Genomic DNA, 13,738 nt, shown 5'->3' on the forward strand with positions numbered 1-13,738 from the left:
CAAACCTTTCTGTGGTATTTTTGATGGATTTCTTTGCTGTATCTTGTGGGACAATTGCATTAAGTATAGCTGTGTAATGTTTAATCCCATTTGAAAATGGGATTAACAAAACATGCTCTCCGTGTTTCTCTCCTGCTCTTTCTTCCTGATTTCTTTGAATTTCTCTTAGACAAATGTCTCTTGCAAAGAACAAATAGGGAGTACTCTGTTAGTCTGACCTGATGGTTTTATGAATACGGGAGATACTTGGTACCTGATGCCTTGTTGCTTCTTATCTGTTTTTATCAACTTGCTTTTTTCTATAGTCACCATGATGATAGATAGCAGTACTGTATGACCTTGAGGGTTGGAGAGAACTATTGTGAAAATACTCTTAAGAATTTGGCTGAGCATGATGGTTGCGTTTTATTTTTTCCTTCATTATAATACTGTGGCTAAAATATTTTATATTACTTGTCTGCAGATGTATGCTTCTGCATCGGCATCTGAAGTAGAAACTGTGAGAACAGCTCTTCTGGCTCAATTTGAGGGGGTAAAATTGAAGCAGCAGCTTCAATTCCAGGAAGAGATTGAGCTGCTGAAGTGTCAGTCAGAGGTACTGCTTGAACAGCAGATTGCACAGCTGAAGGTAGGGTCTGATTAAAATGAACTTCAGAGCTTGCACTGGTAGCATGTTTTTCTGAAAAAGCAGTATTGGAAACAATGCTGTGTTCCGTCAGCAGTTATAGTACTTACTACAGGGTTGTCATAAAATCCTGGATTGGATGTCATGTCCTTCAAACAAAACAGAACAACAATCGGTTGAAAGTATTTGCTCTAAGTAACAGTCCTTGCATACATTTATGTTCAGTTTGTCATCTGAAACTTTTTCTTCTTGGTGTCTGCAGAGACTGTGCCCTTGACCTATCAACGCTTGTGTACTGTGCTTATGTATACATGGCAAAAAACTTCAGTGTTATTTTACCAAGTGTGTGAAGACAGCAAGTGCTTTGTGCGTGAGATTTTTTTTTTTGTAGTTGTTCTTAGTTTCTGCTTTCTTGGGTTCGTGATTTGACTTCGAAGCTTTCATGTTGATGAGCATCTTCAAGATATTTATCTCTGAAAATTATCTTTGTTTGGCATTGTGTATGATGTAGTAATTGCCTATCATCTTCTGCGCCTTGTGCAAAATGTGTTCATTGGTTAGGTGACAAGCACATGTAAAGCTATTAAATGAATGGAGAAGACACATCCTGTGTCAGAAGAGAGAGGGGAAACTCACCAACACGCTGAGAGCAGAGCTTACATTCATCTCAGTGTTATCTCTGTACTGAGCATGTGTCGAGCTCAACTTGTCGAGCACAAATAACTTAGATTAGATGAACTACCATCTCCTTATTTGCTTCTCCTTGGGACATTTCAACAAATCCTTACTGTTTCTGTCAGTGCTCCAGCCTGTGGTGGAGCTCTTCCTAACAGTTGCACAAAATTCTAGAACTGGATGCTGCAGATGTGCAGAAAATTTCTACTATTTATTGCTTCTGGCCCACTGTGGAGTCCTCGTCCTTCTTTGACCTTTCTTTGTCTGGTGCATCTGTCTTTTGAAAGAGAGGACACAAGTGTATCCTGAAAAGCTGCTGGAGATACGTTTGGCAATGCTGTCCTCAGCTGACCCCCAGCCATCAGTCCACAGAAACTGGGACTGGACTGACTTATGCATATACTCCAGAAGTGATTCCTGCTTTTCTCTCCCTTGTGCTGTCTAGGCGCTTTAGTTACTGAGTAGCATTTGGGACACCAGAAACCTCTCTTTTTGTGGAAATTTTGCCAGGGGTAATTCTGCTGCTAGTACAGATGTCTCTCTTCTTTTGTTTTTTCTCATTACCTCAATGATTGGTATTTTGGAGCAGAAGAGACTGACTGGATCTCTTTGCAATGTCAGGCTGAGCTGTATCATGGTCTGATACGGGTTTTTACAATGAGCCTTCCTCTTCCTAATTCCCCCATGCTCATTTATGGGGTTGGCTTCATGCCAGTCAGTTTACTTGCTTTCTTCCCCCCTGCCTCCCCTCGCAGATTTTAGGGTGTTCAGAGTTCCTTTGTACAGTCTGACATACTCTTTTAGTGGATGCACGGCTTCTGAGAAGAATAAGCAGGCTGTTTCTGAGACAGTCCACAAGTTTACTGTGCTGGTCAAGGAAAGTCCTCATACTCCTTTGTGACTGTTTTTTGTATCTTGCTAAATGCTAAGTGCTCTGCTGTTTGAGTGTATAATTCTGGGCAGACTTGGCTCTTCTGCCTTGCTCTGCCTCATGGATTCTGGGTAGGAGTTGGTATTGTTATTGCCCAAGTGCCAGTATTGATCTTGATCTTGGCTATGATGTCAGACCTTATGGTTGCAGCAAGCAGTCCTCACCTGAGGAGCTGCTGATGGTTGGGTTATTCTACTCAATGCAAGGACTAGCTGAGTGTTCCACAAAGGATCCAGGACAGCTGGACAGTTCTGCTCTGAAGTCTTACTTGTTTTCTTGACTTAACCAATAAAAAATAGGCAGCTATCGCCTTGGAGTGTATTGGTTTTCATAGATCAAATTGCACAGGGTTTTTTTATACTGTGCTCGGGAAGGCTTACTTCCCAGTTCTGGTGTTGCAGAAACAATTACTTCCTTTTAGCTTCTTTGGGAAGGGCTCCCAGGACCTTGTTTTACCTCCCTTATTTACTGATGCAGGAGTGGGAAATGTTTAATAATCCCTTCCTTTAGAGCACTCTGAAGCAAGCAAGATCTAATTTAATAGCTTCCGGATCATTTAGTCATGTAAATCTACCTTGCAGATTTTCAGTTTGTTTGGGTAAGTCAGTCTTCCTGTGCTTGCTGTACCACTTGCAGTTGCTGAGAGTGGCTTCTGTCCATCTCTGTCCCAACTTGTCCGTCTGTTTTCTGTTCCTCATCGCTGTCTCAGCAGTCTGAAATGACCTAGGTCTCAGTAAGCACATTCAGACATTTACCTACCTAACTATTTTTAAATCATAGTTTCAGCATAATTTTGTTGATTTGGGGGTGTTACATATATAAGTTACTGCTAGTTAACCTGAGAGGTAAGATGAAGAAGAAAAAAAGAAAAGGGAGTGTTTTGCTTTGGATTTTTTGGGGGTTGGTGTGTGTGTTTTGTTTGTTTGTTTTTCACCCCTCCCTCCATAAATCAAAGAATATGTGACTTTATACAGGACGAATTTGAAGCTGAAAAAAAGGCATCACTACACGACAAGGAGCACATGTTGATTCAAGAGAGGGAGAAGGCACATGCTGCTCACCAAAAGGAGCAGGAGATGTTATCAGCCCAGCTGCAGGAAAAAGCAGCAGTAATTATCCAGGTGCGTGGAAAATATTTTAAACCTACATTTTAAATGCGCCTTTGTGGTTGTATTTTGGCACAGTGCTCTCACCTTTTTTCAAGATGTATATAGAGGGACTGTGTGTGTAATTCTTCTGATCGCTAGTTTTGTCTCTTCATTGGAGTGCTACAGCGGTAAACATGGAAATTAAAACTGGGTATCAGCTTGAAAACTGATTGTCAGCTGTCTCTTAGGGAGATTAACAATGCTTTATAAGAGAAGGTTGGATGTTTGCCTTTTTGTTGTCTGTGTATTGATGCCATCTGTATCTATCACGTGGGGGTTTTTTTTGTCAAGAAAATAGTGCTCTAGTAGCTTTGGTTAGACCAACTGACCTATAGCTCAGAGGAAATGACAGGCAAATGGGAAGTTTGGATCCGCAAGCGGCAAAGATCGTATTTGTTTGCCAAACAAAACAAAATTTTATGCCTCCTGTAAAGCATATATCTAAGTTGAATCTAGGTTATCCAGAAACCTTTAGAGAGAGAGAGGAACAGCTTGAAAAACATATCAGTTTTAATTAGGAAGTTTAGAAATATCAAGTTCTTTTTCAATGATTACAATAATCGCTTTCAGCTTTCAAAATAGAAGATAAAATGAAATAAAACATTCATATGTTCTCTCACAATTCAGGAAGCTCTGACCAAAATGTAAATCTGGTATATTAGACTGTTCTGTTAGGGCTTTATATGTAGTGAAAGAATTGGGAGTAACACTAAGAATTTCTCCTACTGGAAGAAATTATTATTGTTTCCTGCTCTTCATTCAGGATTTGATGAGGGGCGAGAAAGTTGGCACAGGAGTAAAATGCTTTTCTTTCCTTGCCGTTTCCTCCAAAATAGATATTTTGAGTACTTTGTTGGCTTACGCATGAGACAAAGTTTCTAACAAAATAGTAGTCATTTGTTTGGCAGCAAAATCTGGGGGTCAGATGTGGATATATATATACATAGGTGTATTTTTTTATATATATACATATATGTTTTAATGGGATGGGGGTGTCATCTGAACATATAAATATGAGAAGATAAGACTTTTTTCTAGAAACTTGTTTTCAGGCAGAGCTTATAAAGCAAAGAAGAAATTTAGCCAGCAGTGATGATACTGGATCCAGTTGCTGTTCAGGTTTGTGTGCTACAGTGTCAAAATTTATGCTAGGATAGTGCTTTGCGTCTTTGAGGCATAGCAACGAAAGCAAACTAAAGTCTGACACAAAGTTTTTACAAGCTTTTTGCATTGCTTGTATGCACTGAGTCTGGATGCAAGTGAGGCAGCTCCCTGAAGCAAAATCAACATCAGAAAATGAGAATTAAAAAAAATAACCATTCATTTTTGGTCTTTCTGCTGTCGTTCGTTTCTAGTACTTGTAGAAGCAAATTTGATTAACAGCAGACAATGATTGTGCGAATATATACGAAGTAATGAAGGGTAAGATCATTGAGTGAAGTTCATAGTTTTGGCAAAATGGTTGACTTTGCATTGTCAATGTATCTTCCACAGCTGGAAAAGAAAGTGGAGACTTTAAACCGTGAAATAGAGGAGACCAACTCTGACCTGGAGACACTCCTTCAGCGTCGGGATAGAGAAAACCAAGAAGGAGGGAATTTGGTAGCCATGTTGAGATCTGATATTGAGCAGTCCAAGGATGAAAGGTTTGTACATCTTGGGTTACATAATGCTTAGTGGCTGGTTTTTTTGTTTACTTGTTTTCTCACTTTTCATAAAGAAATCAATAACTAGGGAATATTAAGCCATCTCAAATAAATAGTGTAGGATGATGATATATAGGTTTTTGTTTGCAAGTCTTTTTGAGAATTTTTAATTGCCAACCTATCTTGATATGGAGAACAAGTTTGGGGTATTTTTTCTTCCTTTTGTTTCTTGTGGTCTGTTGGAGACTGGTGTTTTTGGGTTTCTGCTGTCTATAATCTTGGAAAAAGCTAGGAAATGGAGAAAGCCTCTTGGTCACAGAAACCTTTCAGTGCAATGTGGATTGGTTTGATATGTCATTGGAACGTGTAGGTTAAAGAAATTGTCATGCTGAATAAGCTTCTAGAAGAATTCCCTCTCTCACCTTTAAGAAACTGGATTATTGTTTTTCTTAAAACTAAAATGTTTTCATAATTATAATTTTTGTTGTCTACTCTGCCAGAACACCCCTAGTTATTTTGATGTCACAGATGCTATAGTAGTAGATGTGTTCTCCCTACTGGTGCTTCCACAGACGTGGAAGCCTGAAACGCTTGTGACTGCAGTATGATCTCTCCATCTAACTGTGGAGAAGACAAAGGTTTTTTTGTTGAGCGTGCTCTGTAAAAATGGCCTTAGTTTTTTGCGAGTCATCCAAATCATCTTCACTGATAACTGTCAGACTACGGCAAGATATCCATTTTAGACTGTTGGTTTTTCAGTAGCTTCAGAATGTCTTTTAAATCAAGTGCATGCAATTTTTGAAGCATTTGATACGCTTTTGTTCTAGGAAAAAACTGCAGGAATCTTATCAGCATCTCTTGAAATTGCTTACGGAGTTGGTGAAGGCTGTAATAGCTATTGAGGACCTTATCTGTAGCAAGATTGGTCTTTGCCTTGATGACAGTCTGGCTTCTGGAGATACTGGTGAAAGTCACAGTATTATGGAAGAAATCGGATTCATGCAGTACTTCAAAGCCAAAGAAAAGCATCACCTAGAAAAAGGTGAGTACAAAATGCATAATTGGATGTAGTCAATTCATGTTCTTGAAAAACACCTTTTCGTTTCCTTTTATATGGGTGAGGTTCAGAAAGGGGATATCTCTTGTTGCAGTGTTTTCTGTGTCTCTCTCATAGTTCTCCACGCTTAAGATGGTGTCTATCTGTGTTCTTTCAATTTTATTCTTTTAAATAGTGCAAATACTAAAATGTTGTTGGAAAAGGCTGAATGGATAATAGGGCAGGAAAGATTAACTTGGTGAATGCAGAGTTTCAGGCCTTGATTCCAAATGTTATGGAAGACTGTCCTGATTTGTCAACATTAAGTTATTGATGTGTACAAATTCTTACCTTGTAATACATCTTCAGGATCAAGCAATGTCACTATCTGATGTCAGTTGTTATCTGAGTGGCCAGTTCTGTGTCTTTTTTTCTGTGTTTTTAAATAGCTTGCTTGTTTTCAGTAGATGAGCTGCTTGATGAAACTCTCACAGAACACAACCAGCTATCTCCAGTGCCTGACGAGAGGGCCGAGTTGAGCCAATACTTATGTGAAAGTGTTTTTGCAAAGCCAGAATTGGCATGTGAAAATGAAGAAATGATTCTGAAAATTTGTCATCGTTTGCAAGCTGCAGTGGAGAAACTGCTGGAACTGGCTACAGAATCAACTAAACAAGTAAAACTTTTTAATCTGTATAGATGCATAATTATAATTATACTGAAAATGTGAAATATTTTAAGGCTTGTGTATTTAGCACCCTGTAGGATTGACTGCTAAAAGGAAACAGATTTTATCTGAATACATGACAAGTTATCAGTCTAGGGAGGCAAGTGCACCTCCTGTGCCTTGCAATGAAGGTTGTGCCCTTATTTGATCGTTTCTTATAAATGAGACTTTAATTATTATTTTTTTCTTCTAGCAAATCCTGTAAGAAGGCTGTAATTGGTTGCGTTAAGTAGATTTAAACTAGGATTTTTAGATGTATTTGGTAACTTCAGGAGACCAACAGTTAAGGGGTTTTTGAGGTTTTTTTATTGTACTTCACATCAATGCTTCTTCAACACTGAAAAGCAGGTTCAAGAAAACTCAGTCCCATATTAAAATGTTTTGGAGCTATGTAGATAGCAAGAAGCAAGCATCTTAGTAATTATATACTGCTTAATTATGATAAAAGGAGCTGGACTCAATATCACAAAAGAATTCAAGTATTTCCATACTGAATTTTGCAGTGTGTAGACATTCAGCTTTGGGAGCAGAAGCTGGAAATCTGATGTAGGTGCCCAAGTACTGTATGCATTTCAAGGATTGAATTTAGTGCTACAGTAATTAGTTTGTTGAGTAAGGAAGCCCTTAATTTAAGAGAAAACGTGAAGGGAAGCAATATATCTAAAATTCATCTTCTCATCAGGTATTTTGTGCAACCCAGAGATAAGCATCTACGTGAAATGCATATTCACCATGTTAAAAAAAATCCTTCCTAGAATGAGGTGCTTACATTTTGTACTTTTGGGTACTGATGCTGGTTCCGCTAGGATGTAGCTAACTTGCGGTTAAAGTGCTTGCCCAGGCCACGGCAGATCTAGATTCTAGGTCACCTTTGTCAGTTGCATTCAAGCATATTTTGCTTACATCTGTGAAATATCCTATCCTAGGATAAGCTAAATATAAACTAAATGGGAATGGGGTTGCTCTATTCCTTTCCTCTGAACTTGAAACATTGCACGTAGGAATGCAGGATACATAGTCTCAGAGAACTGGTGCCGTACCTTGGAAACCTGATTATATTTTGACTTCACTGTCTATTAGACATGCCTGAATCTCTTGAAGAATTCAAGTGAATTTCAAGAGGCTCAGGAATTGTCAAGTTGAGCATTTAGCCATCAGGAAGCTACCTCTTTTTATGCAGACTAAAGAAACTTATGTACCTAAAGGAGACTTCTGGCAAAAATAGAAGTATATGAGTACAGGGAGTCACCGAAGTGTCCAGGGGTTTTGGGGAAAGTCAACCTGGTACTGAAATGAAACTTCAAAACCTGGACCTTAATGCATAAGTGTTATAAAAACTTAAGAGGGTTTTTGTTTCAATGTCTATAGTATTGTTAACATTGAATGTGCATCCAAGATCTGGTGCATGGGAAAATTGTTTACTCTTAGCTGGAGAAAATGCATGAAAACCATGCACAATTTGAAGAAGAATTCAGCCGACGAAACCAGGAAACCGCCCAAGTGGTTAGTCAGCACCAGGAGCTAATGGAGTGCCTCAGCGAGGAAAGCGAGGCCAAGAATCAGCTGGCATTACAGCTTCATAAAGCAGAAGGTAAGAAAATGAAACCAGTATGAAGAGACTTCTGTGTCACTTATTCATAGCTCCTTCCTCCAAATATCTGTGATATGCTTTTTGTGTCTTTTGTTGTTCATTTGCCTGTCTATAATCCATTTTCTGTGTTTCAGATTACTAAATTACTTGAAGCATTGGTCTTCTCTTGCAAATTACTACTTAATTCTCTTCATGCATTTCCTTGGGGCAAGTGTGATAGTGTTTAGTCCTATACTTATACTATTGACTGTGTGTGAAAAATACCATAATTTTTAAAACGGCTGTTTGCATTCCTGCACGTCTAAACGTGGGAGCTTGGATTATTGAAAAGAAGATATACTCCCAGTGTAAATCAGCCCACCTGTCCGACCTCGCCAGTGTTCAGCATAAACTAGAGCAACATTTGGTAGTGCAGGCATAAAGAGATTCTGTAAGAGGTGACAAAAAGGCTGAGGCAGTTGATCTCAACACTGTCACAGACTGTGTATTGTCAGTCTGATTCTGCATAGTGAAGATTACAACTTGAGGTCTTCGCCTTTATGTAGGAGATTCTTTGAGGGTTTATGTGTCCTTTAAGTTGAGCTTTTCTCCCTAATCATGGCACCTGCTTTCCATTCCTCTTCTCATGCTTCTTTGGGATTATTTGGTCTTTCCAAAATCCCATTTCTGTCCTTTCTGTGAATCATTCCTGGATTTCTTGGGCTCTGGATCTAACACTTGATCTTACTTTCTGGAGATTCTGTTTCTTTGGACCTCAGTGCCCAGCAGAGGATGTGTCGGGCTGTCTTATCTTATGAGGTCATCCCAGGCCATCAAGGCTTAATGATCCCCATATACATTCTACATGTTTGGAGACATTTTTGTGACATGGCAGCCTCATGAAATCTGTTAGAATATGTTGACTGATACATTTTATTTCTTAAGATACTTCAAAAAGCCTAGCTACAGTGTAAATTTAAGTTATCTTGCACTTCCTCCTTTTTATGTCACCTTCCATTGCAAAAAACTGTTTGCTCACGTTTTCAAGCTGCTTTTTTCCAAGAGATGAGTTTATCTATTGCTTTATTTGCATTCTGACTTGGGATTTTAGGCATTATCGAAGGCTATGTTGCAGAAAAAGCTGCATTGGAAGAGGCCTTGAATCTGAAAGAGGAATCTGAACGACGCCTTGTTGTGGAGCTGGAGAATATGCGTGAACGCTTCCAGGAGCTAACCCAAGAGCAAGCAATTCTTGGTGAGGAGTGGGTATGACACTGTTAGTGGAAAACAAAGTTGTCTCTAGTCAGGGCACACTGCAATTTGTTTCTGTAACGTATCAGTCTTTGGGTTGATGACCTGATGAACAGTTCATTCTGGTACAGAGGTTATCAGGGTCTTCCTGTAAATGCAGAAAATAAAACAAAACAGCTAGTTCTTTGCTTTTAAGATGATAATACTGTTAGTGAAGATTACTACTGTAGCCTTATGCTTAGTTAGAAATGGAAAGTGTCTGAGAAAATAAGAGGCATGTATTAACTACAGGTAGTTAGTTGCAACAGATAATTAGCACCTAGTTAGTAACTGAAATGCTGGTTATTTGACCCTGCAGTCAAAGAGAAGAGTTGGAGGTTCAAGGCTTTTGGCTGCTTCCAGGACTAAGGAGAAATCACAGAAGAAATAAATCGCTCCTGGAAGATTATTTAAATTATGAAAAAATCGTGGTGGTGATGTGACTTAGTTTCATACATAAGCTTTTCCCCTGCTCCCCAGCCTTGTCCTGTCAAAACACACGCACGTGTGATCAGTGAGGGTGACTGTGGAAAGATTTTAATGATCAAGCTCAAAGTCTGTGTAGGTTTTTAAAGGAAAGTACATGAGCTCAAAAAGCTGAATGAGGTAGTGTTGTTGGAGAGGATAAGGTGAGGCAAGTTATCTTAAACTTTATATAAAGGGTGAAAAAAAGCCAAAGACAGACAATGAAATATCACATCAAACTCCAATAAGTAGGTGCAAATAAGCAATCTACATATTCCTTCCCTGACTGCATCCCTCCTGCAGCCCCACAGAGTATGCGATATGATGTAAGCTGACTACCCGCAGCTCGTGTAGGGAAGTGGGGTAGGATAAAGGGGAACTCTTACATACTACATACCGGATGGAGTCTTATGACGCTCAATGAGTGGAAGTTGGGACTCTGATAACTCACACTGCAAGCGAAGAAGCACACATTTTAACAGTGACAGCAGTGATTTAATAAAGACACTGAAGAATTTCAGTGTAATATTTCTGGCTTACATGTAAGATTTTTTTTTTTGATTCACAGGGGAAAATTCAGAGATGTTGTGTGACTTGCACTCTGTAGGAACTCAAGACTAGGATATGCTGGTTCCCAATGATGAATCCGTGAATCATTTAAATAGCATTATGTAGTTTTGACTTCTTGAATTTGCAGCGTTAATGTTATTCTGGTACTTCTATAAGTGAATTTTTGTGTGGCATCTTCCAGTAGCAGTTTTATTGTTTGGATCACTGCCTTTCCATTTCTGCTAATGCCAACATTACGCTACCCTCAGCTGTGTTGCATAGATCTTTACTGCCTGAGCAGACTACATAACAAGTCGTTGTACGTAGTGCATGTTTAGGTCAGAAATAAAGACAGCAAGAAACAGTCTTCTACTGAATTTCTCCATTGTTGGTAGTAGAGTAATGTAAAGACTCTAGTTTTCAGAGTATGGATCCAAATATAGGGAAGGGTGTGTTTTACTGGACATAGTCTGTATGTTGCCATTATGTGTCCACTCCTAAGGAACCTCTGTTGTAGACTCCTGTCTGGCTTTCATCCCTACTGTATCCCTCTGCAAGTCTTGTCTGCCTCTCCCCCACCTCATCTTCTTCTCTTCACCTCTCTTCTGACTCTTGATTCCACCATTGTCCTCCTCTTGTGGGCCACCATCCTTCTATGTTCTTCCTTTTGGCTCTGCACTTGACCTTTCAAATATAGTGCAATCAAAATGCTTGTGTTGTACAATGAGTCATAGAATGGTTTGAGTTGGTAGGAACCTTTAAAGGTCATCATCTAGTCCAGCCCTTCTACAATGAGCAGGGACATCTTCAGTTAGAATAGAATAGAACATCTTCAGTTGGAGGGGACCCACGATCATCTAGTCCAACTGCCTGACCTCTTCAGGCCTGACCAAAAGTTAAAGCACGTTATTAAGGGTGTTGTCCAGATGCCTTTTAAACACTGACAGTCTTGGGGCATCAGCCGTCTCTCTAGAAGCCTGTTCCAGTGTTTGACCACCCTCTCAGTAAAGAAATGCTTCTTAATTTCCAGTCTGAACCTCCCCTGGTGCAACTTTGAACCATGCCCATACGTCCTATCACTGGATCCCACAGAGAAGAGCTCAGCACCTCCCTCTCCACTTCCACTGTTCAGGAAGCCATAGAGAGCAACAATGTCACGCCTCACCCTCCCATTCTCCAAACTATTCAAACCCGAAGTCCTCAGTTGCTCCTCATAGGACATTCCTTCCAGCCCTTTCACCAGCGACTAGATCAGATTACTCAAAGCCCCATCCAACGTAACCTTGAATGTTTCCAGGGATGAGGCATCCACAACCTCTTTGTGCAACCTGTTCCAGTGTTTCACATCATCATAAAAAAATGTCTTCCTTGTGTCTAGGCAGAGTCTAACCTCTTTTAGTTTAAAACCATTACCCCTTGTCTTATTGCTACAAGCCTTATTAAAAATGATAGTATGTATGTTAGAATTAATCACTGTGTCCACCTCTGACCACTCATATGCCATCTTAATGATATCTTACCTTAAAAGAAAATTGAACAGTGGTCTTGCCCACATTTTCCTGGCTTACAGAGTCTAGGCTCATTTGCCCCAGTAAGCAGAGAAAGAGGTGGGGGCAGACCTCTCTTTCTCAGGGGAGAGACAGCAAAACATAAACAGATTCAGGGTCTGTAACTGAAACTAAATGCATGTTGTTCTTGATTTACAACAGTGATTATGGCCTCAAGTAATATGTCCCACAGGAAATGCAAAATAATTCCATCATATTGTTGAATGCAAGTACATCTGTGTGTCATGGAAACGTATGACAGATTGCAGAGTCTCTAAGTCTGTGCCTGTGAAACCTGCTGGGCTGAATCCTGCTTTGAATCTCCCGGCAGGAACTAAAAGGGAGGTCTGAGGCAATAATTATTCCATCTCTGTCTGGGGAGAATTGCAAAAAGAGAATATTGATTGTCTTGGAAAATGCGTAAGTGACTTGCCAAGAATGTTGCAACAGACTTGCATGGTCATAATGTAAAACCATTTCTATAGTAGCTGTAGTCCAATTACAAACATGGATCAACGTATGTCGTCAGGAGCTTTGTGTCTTAATAAAGACGAGGTACGTTTTTGTTGAATAGAAGGTAGGCACTATCTGTATTACATATGAATCTTTAATGATTTAGAAGACGGAATGGATCACAATGTCCTGTTCTTGTCTTCTACATGTTTATGTGTTTTGATTTGTAGGAACGCCTATTGATAATGTAGCACAAAAAGAAGGTTCAGGTTTGTAACGACGAGTGTGGTTTTTTTTCTGTTTTTTTCTTGCCGTAACATTGAGTGAATGAATTGGTAGTTTCAATTTTATTTTAACAAAGAGGAATAGTACTTTGTAAATTAAGAAATTACTAGGACTATGAATATCTTGGCAGAAAAAAAGTTACAACTTTTGTGATGCATTAGAAAACAACTGAAACAAACAATATTCAATTCATTGATCAATATTTAAAAGTAAAAATATTTTGCTGCTGTTAGGCTTAAAGTGCATTGTGCCATTACCTTCGTGTTTGCCAGCTTCATTTTTCTTTTGAGGGGATGGAGTGGGTTGTATGCTTTCTGTGAGCTTCTAATGATACACAGTGGGCCATTAGAGTGATTAAATTATTTTAAAGGGGGGGTAGTATTTGAGTTTATGTAAAATGGAAAGCTAAAAAAAATACAGGAAGAACTGAAGGGAGTCTAAGGGAGACTACAGCAATGTAATTGAGTTGATAGCTAGATCAGAAAACAGAAGGGGGGAGCAGAATAGTTAGGAAGGCTAGTTATGGGAGGAAAGATGAAACTGAAACCAGGCATGAAGGATACATAGAATTTTACACTGACTTTGGAAGTGTAACGCTGAAGTAAAACTTGCAGGTGCCAAATTGAGAGGCATCTTTTTTTTGTTTGTTTGTTTTTCCTCCTAAACTAAAGTGTACATACTTAACTCCTAAGGAGCAAACATCTAGATCTGATAAATTTATAGCTCCCGTGATTAGGATTTGTGGCCTACTCTAAATGTAGTTCTCTTATGTTTTTAGATTAATTTTATTT

The 13,738-nt window shown here is 39.2% G+C and overlaps 1 protein-coding gene across 1 annotated transcript in view; it reads left to right on the plus strand.

Annotated features, from left to right (window-relative positions):
• PCNT (pericentrin) overlaps nucleotides 1–13,738 on the plus strand; it is a 104,756-nt gene that overhangs the window by 41,512 nt on the left and 49,506 nt on the right. Inside the window, exons 22-28 of the mRNA XM_063341208.1 lie at nucleotides 464–628; nucleotides 3,206–3,352; nucleotides 4,874–5,025; nucleotides 5,853–6,067; nucleotides 6,511–6,737; nucleotides 8,217–8,379; nucleotides 9,470–9,613. Of these exons, the coding sequence (XP_063197278.1) occupies nucleotides 464–628; nucleotides 3,206–3,352; nucleotides 4,874–5,025; nucleotides 5,853–6,067; nucleotides 6,511–6,737; nucleotides 8,217–8,379; nucleotides 9,470–9,613 (1,213 nt within the window). The remainder of the gene's footprint in view (nucleotides 1–463; nucleotides 629–3,205; nucleotides 3,353–4,873; nucleotides 5,026–5,852; nucleotides 6,068–6,510; nucleotides 6,738–8,216; nucleotides 8,380–9,469; nucleotides 9,614–13,738) is intronic.

This window comes from Chroicocephalus ridibundus, chromosome 7, assembly GCF_963924245.1.
Source record: "Chroicocephalus ridibundus chromosome 7, bChrRid1.1, whole genome shotgun sequence".
Classification (NCBI taxonomy): Eukaryota; Metazoa; Chordata; class Aves; order Charadriiformes; family Laridae; genus Chroicocephalus; species Chroicocephalus ridibundus.